Source organism: Lepisma saccharinum, unplaced genomic scaffold (genome assembly GCF_977018435.1).
Source record: "Lepisma saccharinum unplaced genomic scaffold, izLepSacc3.1 HAP1_SCAFFOLD_681, whole genome shotgun sequence".
In the NCBI taxonomy this organism is placed as follows: Eukaryota; Metazoa; Arthropoda; class Insecta; order Zygentoma; family Lepismatidae; genus Lepisma; species Lepisma saccharinum.
Window position 1 is genome coordinate 63,629 of NW_028143352.1, and position 13,983 is coordinate 77,611.

At 38.3% G+C, this 13,983-nt stretch overlaps 1 protein-coding gene across 1 annotated transcript in view; it reads left to right on the forward strand.

Moving 5' to 3' along the window:
* Positions 1-6,703: 6,703 nt before the first annotated feature.
* Positions 6,704-13,983, forward strand: part of LOC145983130 (uncharacterized) — a 41,781-nt gene continuing 34,501 nt past the window's right edge. The window contains exon 1 of the mRNA XM_083116409.1: positions 6,704-6,948. Coding sequence (XP_082972535.1) covers positions 6,840-6,948 — 109 coding nt within the window. The 5' untranslated portion in view covers positions 6,704-6,839. The remainder of the gene's footprint in view (positions 6,949-13,983) is intronic.

Here is a 13,983-nt window from a genome sequence, read left to right on the forward strand (position 1 = left end):
ACGTATGTAGCATCCAGTTCACGTAGCGAAAGCAATGGCACTTGTGCGTTGCTGAGATGTTTCTCTTGAAAAATACATGATTTCCCGGTCAAATAGATTCCAGGATGAAAGAAAATACCTCGATGAACGTTGTAAGTAGTTTCTTCTGTAAAAACGAAGAAATGCGTCTCCGATATAACGAACTGTTATCGAGGTTAGCAAAGTTTGCTATGATGCCAGGAGTTAAGGGTTCAAATCCTTCCCAGGACATGGATGTTATTGTGAGTGTCCTTTCGTCAATTTAAACGTGTCATTCCTCATCCCCATCTTCATGATTAGCCAAAAGTAGCAGAAGACCAATGCAATAAATAAATCAATAAATAGGTTAAAAAAATATGTGAACAGAGCATTTTTATTTTAAATCTATAATCCCATATAGTTGGTCCTTTCATTATTGTGTGATTTTAGGTATGACTTGAGATGACCGGACCCCTCTCCGATTTTCTTCATATTTGACATACTCACTAATTGAGGCCTCCTAAACACGAATCTGAAGCTAAAATTTGTCGGTCACGTCTAGAAATTGCGAACCATTGACGCTAGCCTCACGATCCATTGGCACGTGATTAGGTTAGGTTAGGCAAACATAATAGTTTTTCTTGTATGTACGCATTGCTTGCATTATAGAATTATTTTCTTGTAGTTTACGTTTATTACAAGCATAAGAAAACAGTTTTTCTTTGTGACGTTTCAGGAGAACACACGCTCCTTTCATCAGACATTTATTTTCATGAATAATAAATGTCTGATGAAAGGAGCGTGCGTTCTCCTGAAACGTCACAAAGAAAAACTGTTTTCTTATGCTTGTAATAACCATAAACTACAAGAAAATAATAGGCAAACATAGTTAAAATTTGGTGTCGTGGTAGTATCAGGATCTAGAAATTGGAAATAATTGCGAACCATTGGCACGTGGTTAGGTTAGTTCTGTTAGGTTAGGCAAACATAGTTAAAATTTGGTGTGGTGGTAGTATCAGGCATATATATATATTTGTTTGTGAAACAAAAAAATTCTCGAAAATCGACAGTTTCCATTCCGAAAACTAACACCTTATTTTCGCTTATTTTGCAATTTCTAGACGTTTCCGACAAATTTTGACTTCAGATTCATGATTAGGAGGCCTCAATTAGTGAGTATGCCAAATGTGAAGAAAATCGGAGAGGGGTCCGGTCATCTCAAGTCGTTCCGTGATTTCTAATCCAAATTGTTACAAATGTCAACATTTCTTTTTTGTTATCAACAGGAATGCAAGGTATATTCTGGAGTGTATCAAATTGTGATGTGTGTAACTTTTAAGAATTTCTTGAAATTCTCATTGAATGAAATTTCTGTAAATTTGAGGTGTAAGCAAATGTGATGTGAGTGGTTGTCTTATACATAGATATTACATGAGCAGCTAACAGCAGCTTGGTGTTACATGCTAAAAACACCAAACCTACTAGCATATGCATCTGATAGCAAAAACAAACATCTGAAAAGGTTAGGGTGGTTATGTTTGATTTATTTCTGATCTCAGATGCAGGTGTGAGTAGGTTAGGTAGGTCACGGTTTGGTGCTTTTACCATACTCCAAGTTGCTGTCACTAGCTGCTTTTAGATAATGCAAATGTATGTTGTTGTTTTTTTGCCAGGTGGTGGCAGTACTAGTCCATCTTCTTGGCAACAAACAATGAATGACTGTCTGCTGAGAATTCCATACAGTATAACATGGGACATGAAAATCGTCCTTAAAGAAAAAAGAAGTAACATGTAGGCCTATCTTTTATGTTTCCGTAGTATGTGCATTCAGTCAGAAATCAAATTCATATGTACAAATGTAGCATGTAACATGACAATATTTTATTCATCAATTAAAAGTTTGGTCAAGTTCAAGGCATGAACAATTTTTGAGCACAAAAACATTCAAAAGTTTGTTCTAATAATTAGTGACATTTGTAATCCGTGAACCTTGAACTTAATTTTCGCTAGTGATTCCAATTGTTCAGATTCTACTTTACTAGGTTCGATACTCAGTGGAGGTACATAGTGGCCCGATTAGCTGGGAATTTCTATTTACAACTGTTATCAATTGTACTCTACTGTTTTCTTGGAAATCTACTGAAACTGAATGGTTTTCTACCAAACACCTACAGTAGATCTAATGTACAGGAAAGAGAAAAAATAATAGGCAAATAGTTCATATCTTTTCATTTTTTTCATTCCACATCATATGTTGCTTTAAAGAATGGAATTCTGTTGAAGTGAAGCACATATTGTCCTCCACTTTTTTTACATTTTCATTTAAATTTCACATTGTGTAGAACAGACCAAATAAAAACTGTTATGGACAACTCGCCTACCATTTCTTTAACATATTGGCTGAAAATATAAATTGTCATTCCTCATGATAAACGATTTGTTTTCATATCTGCTTGAAAATCTACACACAGTAGATGTTTCAAAACACCTGTTGATGTACTGAAAACAGTACAGAAGAGACACTAAAAGTGTAAATCATTTCTTTAGTATTATTTTTAATGTGTAGATAATGTGCTTAGCATAAGATGATGGCTGCTCAGCAGGGCTATTTGTGCATAAAGTTGAGTAAAGAGAAACAGTTCGTACGAAACTGGCAATGTTAATCTTAATGGGTTTGAACAGGTTAAGAAAACGTAGACGTTCCTGCTACGAACGACTAACTTAAGAAAATGTAATTCCAAACAACTAAAAATTTGACATTTGTAAAAAGAAGAAAATTGAGTTTTCACGAGATATTCAATGGGTGGATAATTTAATGGTTTCTTACTCCCTGCATTATAGATAATAATGGCAAAGCATGAAAAATCAGCTGCCCGATCCTGTGGCCGAGTGGTTAGCACATCGCGCTGCGACGCCAAGGGTCCCGGGTTCGAATCCCGGTCGGGCTTGGTTGTTTGTGAATGTCCATTCATCTATTTCATCAATCATCCCATCTTCGCAAATTAGCCAAGAGGCACAAAACGCGAAGTAAAATAAACTGGTACTACGTCACTATACAGGAGACACCTATCAATGTTTTATTTCGCAATTTTTTACATTGCTAACGTACTATGCTGCATTGCGGAACATTTCTTTAGGTGAAATAATGAATTTCTAACGAAAATAATGTCTATTTCTTACAATAACGAGTACTTACTGTTGTTCCTTATTTCCCACAAACTTTCACGGGCAGCCCCCAAAATTCACGATAGCCTCACGAACCATCACGGGGACGAGGTATGCCTACTAGGTTAGGTTAGTTTCCATTAGCACTCCTTTCGTTCAATTTAGCATATACGGAAAATACGAGAGGGTATTGTGCTCTCGTGCAGAAAGCAAATGGCGGCAGCAGCAATAGAAAACCACATGCTTTCGCATTAAAATGGACCAAAACTACATTCCCGAACATCAACAACGCTACAGAAAATGATTTGCGTAAGTACTTTCTCGTGTAAATTTGAAGAACTCCGTCTCCGGTATAGTAAAGTGTTACCAATAAACTAAATCAATCAATCATGAAAAATCAGCTGCCTTTACATTTTGCACCATTCATTTGCAACACATAAGAAAAATAGTATTCCTTAGTTCTGCCGCATATGTTTCAACAGTGACATACAGTAGAAGGTAAGGTAAAACATAGCATCTGTTATTAAATTTCGTGTATTTACACACAATTGCTTTAATTCAACGAGTATTTTCACTTTATACAAATTACTTTGCGGTTACGCGTACATTACGATTACTTCGCAGTTTTAACAAACTAAACTAGTTTTCTGTTCATTATGCGTAAACAAACAACTCTCGGAATCTCGAAGTACGACATGCATCGATAATGTCAAGGAAATAGCACAACAATCGATTAAAATATCGATTATTTCCATAGATATTGCTTAGTTTCGCCAAGTTCACCACTTTCCTTGTAGCCGTGCGCTGTAGACAATTAAAGATGTAGTCGATTCTTAGTAGACGGTTTCGTGAATCGCACTTTACTACATCTTTTACTACTAAAAACTACTACTTCGTTGTAGACTCGATTTTGTAGTCATTTTCGTGAATCGCCCTGCTGATGTCACCTAGAGCACCGTTCCATCCGGGGACTCAGCCAACCTCCGTTGTCCGAATTCGCGGCAGACGTGGAGTCGGAGGGGAGAGCAGAGAGGCGCGACAGATGCACGCTTGAACACGCTGTGACGCTGCGCTTGGCAGCCATATTCTAACTTTCACCTTGTACAGACAACATTTACTGATTGGAGGATGTAAAACTCAGTTATACTTTAACATTTTATCGATAATACTGAATGTAGAAAAATTGTAAATGATGAAATAGCGTGTTACATTTTTAATATGAGTAGTAAATAGGTGGAAATCATTGTCATGTTTGTTTGGCGTCTGCCTTCTGCTTCCGTGCAATGCGCCTGCGCCCCAAAGCGCGGTGGGTGAAGTTCGGGCTGACACCTGGCGGGAAAGGTGACAACCGTACTACAAGGGGACATGTAGATTCGGACGACTTGGACGTGACTTCGACGCCACGCGAGAGCAACGGGAGGAAACGGGACGGAGCGCTTGCCAATCCGGACACGGCCCCAGTCTGCACTTTGTACCTTTCGGACAGAGCCAAAGACCGAGTCTGCTGCCACGCGCATGTCTCTTTTGAGGTTACAGCAGAGAAAGAACGTGGTAGCAGACACTACCTTTTAATTTTTGGTCCCTGATGAGCAAACGTAATAAGGATCTCCTTTATTGCAGAATGCGAGAGCAACTTCCTGCTCTGAAGTCAGGCGAGGAAAGCCTACGTTGTTATAACTTGACAAGTTTAAAAACAAGACGCTGCAATCCATTGTTTGCGCACCTCGCATCACATTTCCCCACCCCATTGTCTGCGGCGACGTTCGTTCGCAGTGTTGCAAACCTGGAGGGAGACGAATCGTCTGAGAATTTTCAACGAAATTTGAATGTGAAAGACATGAATTAGTATCCCCTCACCTACGCTACCTATTGATTACGCTAAATTCTAAATACATTTTGATATTTTCCCTTTAAACCTTAAATGAATTAAGTTATATTAGGGATATTTCTTACCAGCATAAGAAATGTAACAAATAAAATGATAGAAAAATGAAAAATATATAAACGATAGAACTGAGCTCACCTTCTAAATGTTTTCCTGTTCTCCTTCTTCAGTTTCACTCTCCCACTCATCCGAGTCTGTGTCTACCGATGAATCTGTGTCCGTGTCTGAATCGGCTTCACCAAGTCTAATTATCAGTTCATCTACACGCTCGTCCATAAGTCCATCTCTTTCAAAATAAGAATCTTCAATTTTTTCACGTGTTCACAACATTTAATCCATTTCTGTACAGAATATTTACTAAATAATTTTCCAAGCAAATCTTTCTTTGCGTCCAGTGAATCCGAAATGAATTCCCTTGCCTTACCCTTGATTCCCCCCCCCCCACACACACACAAGTTCAATGGGATTTAAGTCTGCGTGGTAAGGCGGAAGTCGTATTATGGTGTGCCCCGCGTTTCTAAATTTCGTGTCAATCGCATACTGTGTCAAATAAGGTACACTTTGAATTTTTAAGTACAATTTCCTTTTGTTTATTGTTCACAATGCTTTCACTCTATTCTCCGCATCGATTTCAGTTTCGTTTGCAGGTTTGTCTGTCGCTGAGAGCCACTGTACCATGAAAATCGTCATATTTGTTTTAGCTTAATTTTGCTGAGTTGGCACCACTGGTACTCTCAACGCCAGACGAGTGAGTAGAAGAGTGGTGGGGAGGATGACGTAATAGGGAGTGCTCCGCAGCGATCTGCGCATATCGGGACTTAACTTGTCAGGCTATAGGTTTGGTTCTGTTAGCATAAATAGATAGCAAATGTATTATTTATGCAACATAACAACTTAGGCATTTAGCATAACAATCGAAGCATTTCGCGGTGACGTCAGAACTCAATGTTGCTCTCGCGTTGTGTGATAAGGGAGACTCCAGTGATACCACTGTGGTAAATTTCTCGTATCGGACAAACGGCTGAAATTTGCTAGTTCATTTAATTTGAATATTCGTACTTACGTATTCTGCATTGAGAAACATTGCTGAAGGTGGCATTTCGCTTATTTCACGGAAATAAGCTCTATTTGCGACATATCGAGTAAGTTTTCTTCGTTTCTTTTTGCCTTCGGTAACATGCAAAATGGCGGTCACAGTTTCACTACCGTACTCGGCATGCAGTGTTTCCACCCCACTGCACCTAAAAATACCTACATAGCCCCACAAACCATTGATGCATAGCCCCACGAACCATTCATACATAGCCCCACGAACCATTCCCGGTAAGGTTAGGTTAGGTAGGGTCACTATAGGTTCCAATAGTTAAAAATTGGTTTTGAAAAAAATATGCATAGCCCCACACACCATTCTCGCATAGCCCCACGAACCATTGACGCATAGCCCCACGAACCATTGACACATATTTAGCAAATAATCCTGTACGCTATTTTATAGAATGAAAAGCTTTTTTGGTTCTGCCCCCACCAAAGTTACAGTTACTTCTTCTCTACGTCGTTAGTGACGCAGTAGGCTGGGTTAGGTCAGATAGAAGAAGAAGAAGTTGAATGAACGAATCGGTGACATATAACCAAGGTTAGTAGCATGTGCAACTAGTCTGTGATGGCAAGCGCATGTTATTTAATTTTCTATATATTTTATAATGTTTGAAGTAAGTCTGCAACAATAGTCATCGGCGTGTAGTAATTTGTTTTCTCGTCTTGTTTGGTGTGATATTACAGCAGATGAGGCACGATGAGAATTCAAAAACATAAAGTTAGAGATCAAATAATTGCTGAGTATAAGTTCATAGAAAGGTTACGGTTTTTTCTTCCAAGCGAAGAAAACGACATACCTGATGATGGTAAGATTTATTTTTCTATACTGGTTTTAGATATAATATATATAATTCTAATATCATCATTGTCAGTGATTTATCCACACACCCCTAACAACCCCCCAATGCCCTCCCAAATTTTGACGATCACCCCCAAGCAGAAAAGTGGAACACCCCCCTGTGGGGGGGGGGTGTATATGTGGATTTTTATATTAACAATAGAATGACAATACTTGGTATGACTTAAGATGACTGGACCCCTCTCCGATTTTCGGTAACAGTAGTATAAGCCGGAGACACATTAAACTCGTTTGTTTTCAAATAAAAATCATTGCTACTTACCTCATATGCATAGCGGAATATTTTTCAAGCTGGGGATCACTTTTTTTCCCATGAAAAAAGCGTTATTTTTAACATTATAATCGTTTATTGGTCGTTGCTAATTCGGCGGGCAAATTTTGACTCACGTTGTCTATCGTCAGCTGATGTGCAGTGTTTCAAAACTTATGAACCGATAAATGCCGCACAAACTATTCACAAAAGGTTTTTAAGCGAAAATTGAGGCTGGACTCTACTTTACTTCCTTATCTGCATGGTGATTGCTTCTTTGCGTTCGCGGTGCGCGATCGTGGTGCGGCACCCGGCATCTCTTCGGTTAAGTACCTTTTTCTTTTTACACTTTCTGTTCACGATAGCCCCACTATCTATTCACGGGGTCGAGGTATGCCTGCGAGGTTAGGTTAGGCCTGTTAGGTTAGGTTCCATTAGCACTCATTTCACCCCTAAATATGTGCTTCATCATCTAAAAAATTCCTCAGTACGTTCAATTGCGCATATCCGGACAACATCGGTTTTTCTCGATTTACTCGTTCAGGAAATTTTTGCTCGCTTTGGGATTTACGTTGTTGAATTCCTTATAAAATAAGCTTTCCAACGATATATGACTCGTATTTCTTAGGAAAAGGACGTAAACTAGAGTCTTACCTTACATTGGAAAAAAAAAAAACCCGCTCACACGTCATCTTGTCAAACTTCCGCGTGGTTGCTACACTGTGAGGGGGTTACATAACCGAACACACGGAACATTTGATTCACGTAGTCTGCGGTAATGGCGGCACGAGCTATCGTACAACGGAGATGCATGATTCACGAAAAATACCTTATTTACAGGCAAAATACGTTGCACGATTCTAAAAAACAATTTCCCCGGCTTCAGAAAATCCTTAAGAACGCAATTCCGTAAGTACTTTCTCGTCTTTTCTCCTGTAAATTTTAAGAAATCCGTCTCCGGCTTATACTACTGTTACCAGAAAGTCTGTAATTTTGTTAATTTTGGTAAGACTCTAATTTACGTCCTTTTCCTAAGGAATACGTGTCATATATCGTTGGATAGCTTATTTTATAAGGAATTGAACAACGTAAATCCCAAAGCGAGGAAAAATTTCCTGGAGGAGTAAATCGACAAAAACCGATGTTGTCCGGATATGCGTAATTGAACTTACTGAGGAATTTTTTCGATGATTAAGCACATATTTAGGGGTCAAGTGAGTGCTAATTGAACCTAACCTAACCTCGTAGGCATATCTCGTCCCTGTGAATGGTTAGTGCGGCTATCGTGAACAGAAAGTGTAAAAAGAAAAAGGTAGTTACCCGAAGAGATGCTGGCTGCCGCACCACGAACGCGCACCGCGATCGCAAAGAAGCAATCAATGTGCAGATAAGGACGTAAAGTAGAGTCTAGCCCTAATTTTGGCCTCCTAATCCCGAATCTGTTGTAAAAAACCAGAGGTCACGTCTGGAAATTGTACATTTTGATGAAACATTGTTCGTTAGCCCCAAAAACCATCCACAGGTAGCCCCACAAACCATCCACGGGTAGCCCCACGAATCATTCACATGAGGTTAGGTTAGGCCTGCTAGGTTAGGTTCCATTAGCACTCATTTCACCCCTAAATTCTTCAAAAAAATAAAGTTCGTACTGAAATTGTACATCATAAACATTTTCGTGTGAAACAACGGCGTGGTTGGAAACAATGACAGGAGATTACATTTTCGTTCGTAAAACTATGCATATACACCTATAGCCTATATATTTAAAAAGTCAATCAGCTTTTTTTTTCAAATTTCCACACGTTACCCCTGGTTTTTTACAACAGATTCGTGATTAGGAGGCCAATAGTAGTTAGTATACCGAAAATTAACAAAATTGGAGACTTTCTCTATATTGTCAATTCGCTCCTTAAAATTTGTCGGATACGTCTAGAAATTGCAAAATAATTGCGAACCATTGACGCTAGGCCCACGAACAATTGACGTGTGGTTAGGTTAGGCAAACATAGTTAAAATTTTGTATCGTGGTAGTATCAGGATCTAGAAATTGCGAACCATTGAACGCTAGCCCCACGAACCATTGACGTGTGGTTAGGTTTGGCAAACATAGTTAAAATTTGGTGTCGTGGTAGGGCCCAAGTTCCTTTTGTTTTATTACGATTTCATCATGCTACAAATGCAATTTTTACATGATTCGATTTCGATGTACGTCTGTTAACACATACTGCGGAGTTTTAGCAATTACTTAAGGTTTTGTTCAATATATGCTTTCGTGGTTAGGTTAGGCAGATTAGGTTTGGTTCCCTTAGCATTAAAATAAAGTCCCTAAATGCATTATACTAAGGTTCCGATTTACTTCTACATTCATTCCCACGCTTCTACGATATTTACTGTCACTTGTCGACGGAGAATACCTTGTCCATGAGAAGTGCGTAAGGTAATTTTCAAGTTTTTTTTGTCAGCATAAATAACATTTTTTCGAGTCCAAACAGCGCTCATTACTTTAAGGAAGGTTCAAATTTTGTGTGACAATGATTTCCAAAATTCTACGATAATTAGTGTTTGTGCTAGGAGAAATCATAAAACAATCGGAACCGTTACCGTAAATTTAACCCCTGAGTTCAATGAAATTTAAATTTTGTTGCATTTTCATTTCGATTCTTTCATGTGAAAAATGTACCATAAAAGTAAGGGAAGAAATTGAAAGATACAGGTTTAACTCCTTACAGTGAATTCTGTTACTGTGGGTATCAACACTAACTTTCTGTAACTTGGGCGAGATGGATGATTTTACAGTGGTGGAGAAAAGAACAGTCAAATCCCTTAGGCCAGTCTCAGTGTAGCATCTCAGTTCGTGTGTTGTCATTCTGCTTAGTGTAACAATGTCTGAAACTTAAACTTACTGCAAAACTGGCTGAAGTAGGTAGATAAAATGAAACCAAAAGTGGTGAGTAGAAAAGCAGTGACACTATATGTAGGTATAATTTCTTTCAACGATATTTATAAAGTACCAACATAAAATTTACTCGCTGAGTATTCAATATAAAATCACAATTATTTCATGAAGACCCTAAGTGATTCATTCACGTCTATAGTTGATGTATGTGACCATTTTTGTGGCTCTAAGATTTCTTACCTTTGTAAAATAAATTATATATTAGATTAGAAAGAGAGTTGTGAAGGGGGTGGGGGTCTGCGTGGGGTGGTTGCCTGGCCGCTAAGGATAAATGGGGTGCCGAATAAGCAAAACATAAAAAATAAGGTACTAATTTATTATACATCGGACAGATTTCTTCATTTTTTACACAAGAAACTACTTAACGGTAATAACTTCCTGTAGCATTGTCTAACATCTGGAAGGTATTTTGTGTGATAGTGGAAATTCATGTTCTTTGTTGAAAATTAATTCTCCGACAGACAATAGCCATTGGCGCGTACACCTTCGTACATCATCACGCGTCGTGATTGTGTTTTGTTCATGTTCATTGGGTATCCAGTGTTTCGAACTGTCTGTGTTTGCAACGAAAGTTAGAAACATGACGTGTCGTGGATGCATGGTGAAATTCGTACCGGGTGTGGAAGATCCAGTGGATTTTTTAATTTAATTGAACACGGGATCGTGAAGAAAGGAAAGGAATGTCGAAAATGTAGCAGTGAATGTAAGCTACTCGTTAGAAGGAATTGGCTGTGGCATGTCGTGTATGCGTGGTGAAATTCAGGTAAGTTTCCCGTATCCTGGAAACTGATTTCTTCAAATTTAAAAGTTTGGGGGCATTTGGCTCCTACCAATTTCTAACATGCCTTTAACAGGGACTCTATAGAGAAAGCCAGGTAGCCGGAGTGTAGCGGGCGGTAGCTCAATTACCCCAGGGGCTGAGTCCGGAATCGGTGGGAAATTTGGACTCAAAAGTTTCAAACGAAAATAATTTTTTTAGTTTAAATTTCCCACCGATTCCGGGACGGATAGCCCCAAAAACCATTCAAGGATAGCACCACGAAACATTACAATTTTGTTCGTAAAACAATGCGAAAAAGTTTTTTTAAAAAATTTGATCAGATGAGCTTTGTTCACAGGTATTTCTTGGGTTCAGAAGGTTGAAACACTGCATAACAAATGAAAATTGACAAAACACAAGCACGATGCGGAATTATGTAGGAAGGTGTACGTGCCATATTGTGTTTCAGGCAAGCGAAATACTACGAGAATGAAGTACTTGTAATGTGAAAAATTGCAATTACTTTGATCAAAAAAATGTCAATACACCTTAAGCTATGTTCCGTGAAGCAGATAGGTAAGTACAAATGTCAAAAATTGACGAAACTAAGAAGTTATAGGTGTTGAACGGATAGTAAATTTTTAAAATAAAAATAGAAAAGTGTTAACGTCGTAGTGCCCTTTGAAATTACTGGTACCCTATTAGATTAAAGTTATTTACAGTTTGCAAAGATATAGATTTAGTAAAAATTGACTTCCTCTTGTTATCTAGTCAGTTCCCTGACATGATGGCATATTTAATTTTTTCCAACTTTTCAGAAGAAGCAAAAGAAGTATAAGTAATTAAATAAAAAAAGAAATTTAATTTATGTTAAGTCCCAAATTTACATCTGACCACATGTGCACACACCAGTTTGTTCATGATGGCGCTTGCCACTGCCTTGTGGAAAACGTGGAGAGTTTTGTAAGGGTAGACTTCAATATAAAATTCCTTGACCGATTTCGTTCAAAAGCAATACCAGGTATCATCTATCAAGCATGCATCACAACTTCCCACTATATTTTAAAGTCTTCATTTCCATGCTCTAAATATATAGAGTTTCATTACTTTATTTCAGTTTGTGAATCATTGTTTAAACAGAAGTTTGAAAACACCAGCAGAATTTGGAACCCACTCTCTACATAGAACTATTAAAATTATATATATATGCATAATTTGTAACTGAAGCTAGAACAAGGAGGGGGCAGGGGGCATGTGCTGAGGTAAAGATGACGCCGAACGAACAAAGCAAGATTGTAAAGAGTAAACATTGCGGAATACTGTCGCTATGTTTAATTAATAATATGCATAATCAGTTTGCAAGGAAATAGTTCTAAACATTTGCTTGCTCGTTTTGCTCGCAGTACGATCTTTTATTCAAGAGTCATATTATATCTGTACTTATTGTTAATACTTGAGACATGCAAGCGCGCACGCATCGATGAATTGGGAACCCCCCAAAATGAACTCGAGAGTTACACCTACGACAAGAACCATACAAATAAAAATAAAAAATATTGCGCAAATGTTTCTAATTTATGTATAACTAGCTTAAGAATTGCATGAAATGATTCCTGGTAATAATATGTTTGAACTTTGTGTTTTTGAATGTCATCTGTTGTGTTTTAGCAATATTCGAAACATTAGACTGAAATGTTAACATTATCACAAAAATATATTTTCCATCTTTTCCTGCATTTGACATATTTTTTTCTTCTGGAATGTTATGTGAACGGAAGGGAGGGGGTGTTTATCTCTGGAAACATCTATGAACAAATTGAATTAGGGCAAACGTTATAAAAACGGTCCAAAATATGTGCTTAACATCCCCAAACTTACACCCCCCAAAAGTTTCCAACCCCCCCCACCCCCCAAGATAAAATCCTGCATAAACCCTCATTGTACGCTAGAGCTGTGCGTGATCTCAAGAAGCCTGTATCGGGATTTGGAAAAACTAATTTCGACTCTCTGCGATCCTCTTGCCCATTTAATTGTATTAAAGAGTGGTTAATTCCAGATGTTTTCTTCGCTACGTGTCTAAAATTTCTTGAAATTAACAGTTTTTATTCCAAAATTGCAAAAAAACATTACATTGAAGGGGAAATAGTTTGTATTATTCAACATTTTTAACGTGTCTGGAAATGAAAAATAGCCTGTACACCCTGTTGTATTGTACTTCCACAGTTTCTAAATGAGTAGAATTTTATTCATGCCTTTATATTCTCATGGCAGTAGATTAAATGGGACACTACATTAATACATTTAAGAGCCTCATCATCTGTTATTTACTGGAGAAGTTGTGATTTGACTAGCAAGTAGTATTTTAATGCTGACATCCCTAAACCTTACCCACCTAACCTAATATGTACCCTTTGCACCTCACTATGTAGCTGCAACAACAGCCTGTATGCAAGAAGACAATAAAGAAATGGCCCAAGTTCTGATTGTTAATTCTGATGTCATCCTGGGCAACAGACATTTTGTTCATGGTTCAATTTCTAGTTATAACTTGCTTCAGCAAGTTTACGGCAAAGCTAATATTAACCCTTAACTGGTGAGGTGAGTTTTGAGTTACCCCACGAATATTTTGATAAAGGTAAAGTGTTCCCCTGTGCTTAGCACCATGCCATGAAGGCGTATAGGGGGTGTGGGGGTAACGCCCAATATTTTGAAGTGACTGTATTTACATATTAGTCACATCTGATACCTGGAATCCTTAAGTACCTTTCAGTCAGTTCTCTAGCAGCTGTGTGAGGATGAGGTTGTGTTGACCTGTTCAAACCAGGTGCCTGCAGTCTCGTATGACTTCTTGCTTTAGTTTTGAAGCCAGTGGGCGGAACTTACGGTCTGAGTAAGATGGCCGTATGCTGCCGCCCGCATCTACTTCAACCAATGACTTCGCTGACAGAAGAACATTGCATCGGCTGCTGCAAGTGCACGTGGGCTGGAAGGAGCATGGAAGTAGGCTCCAACTACA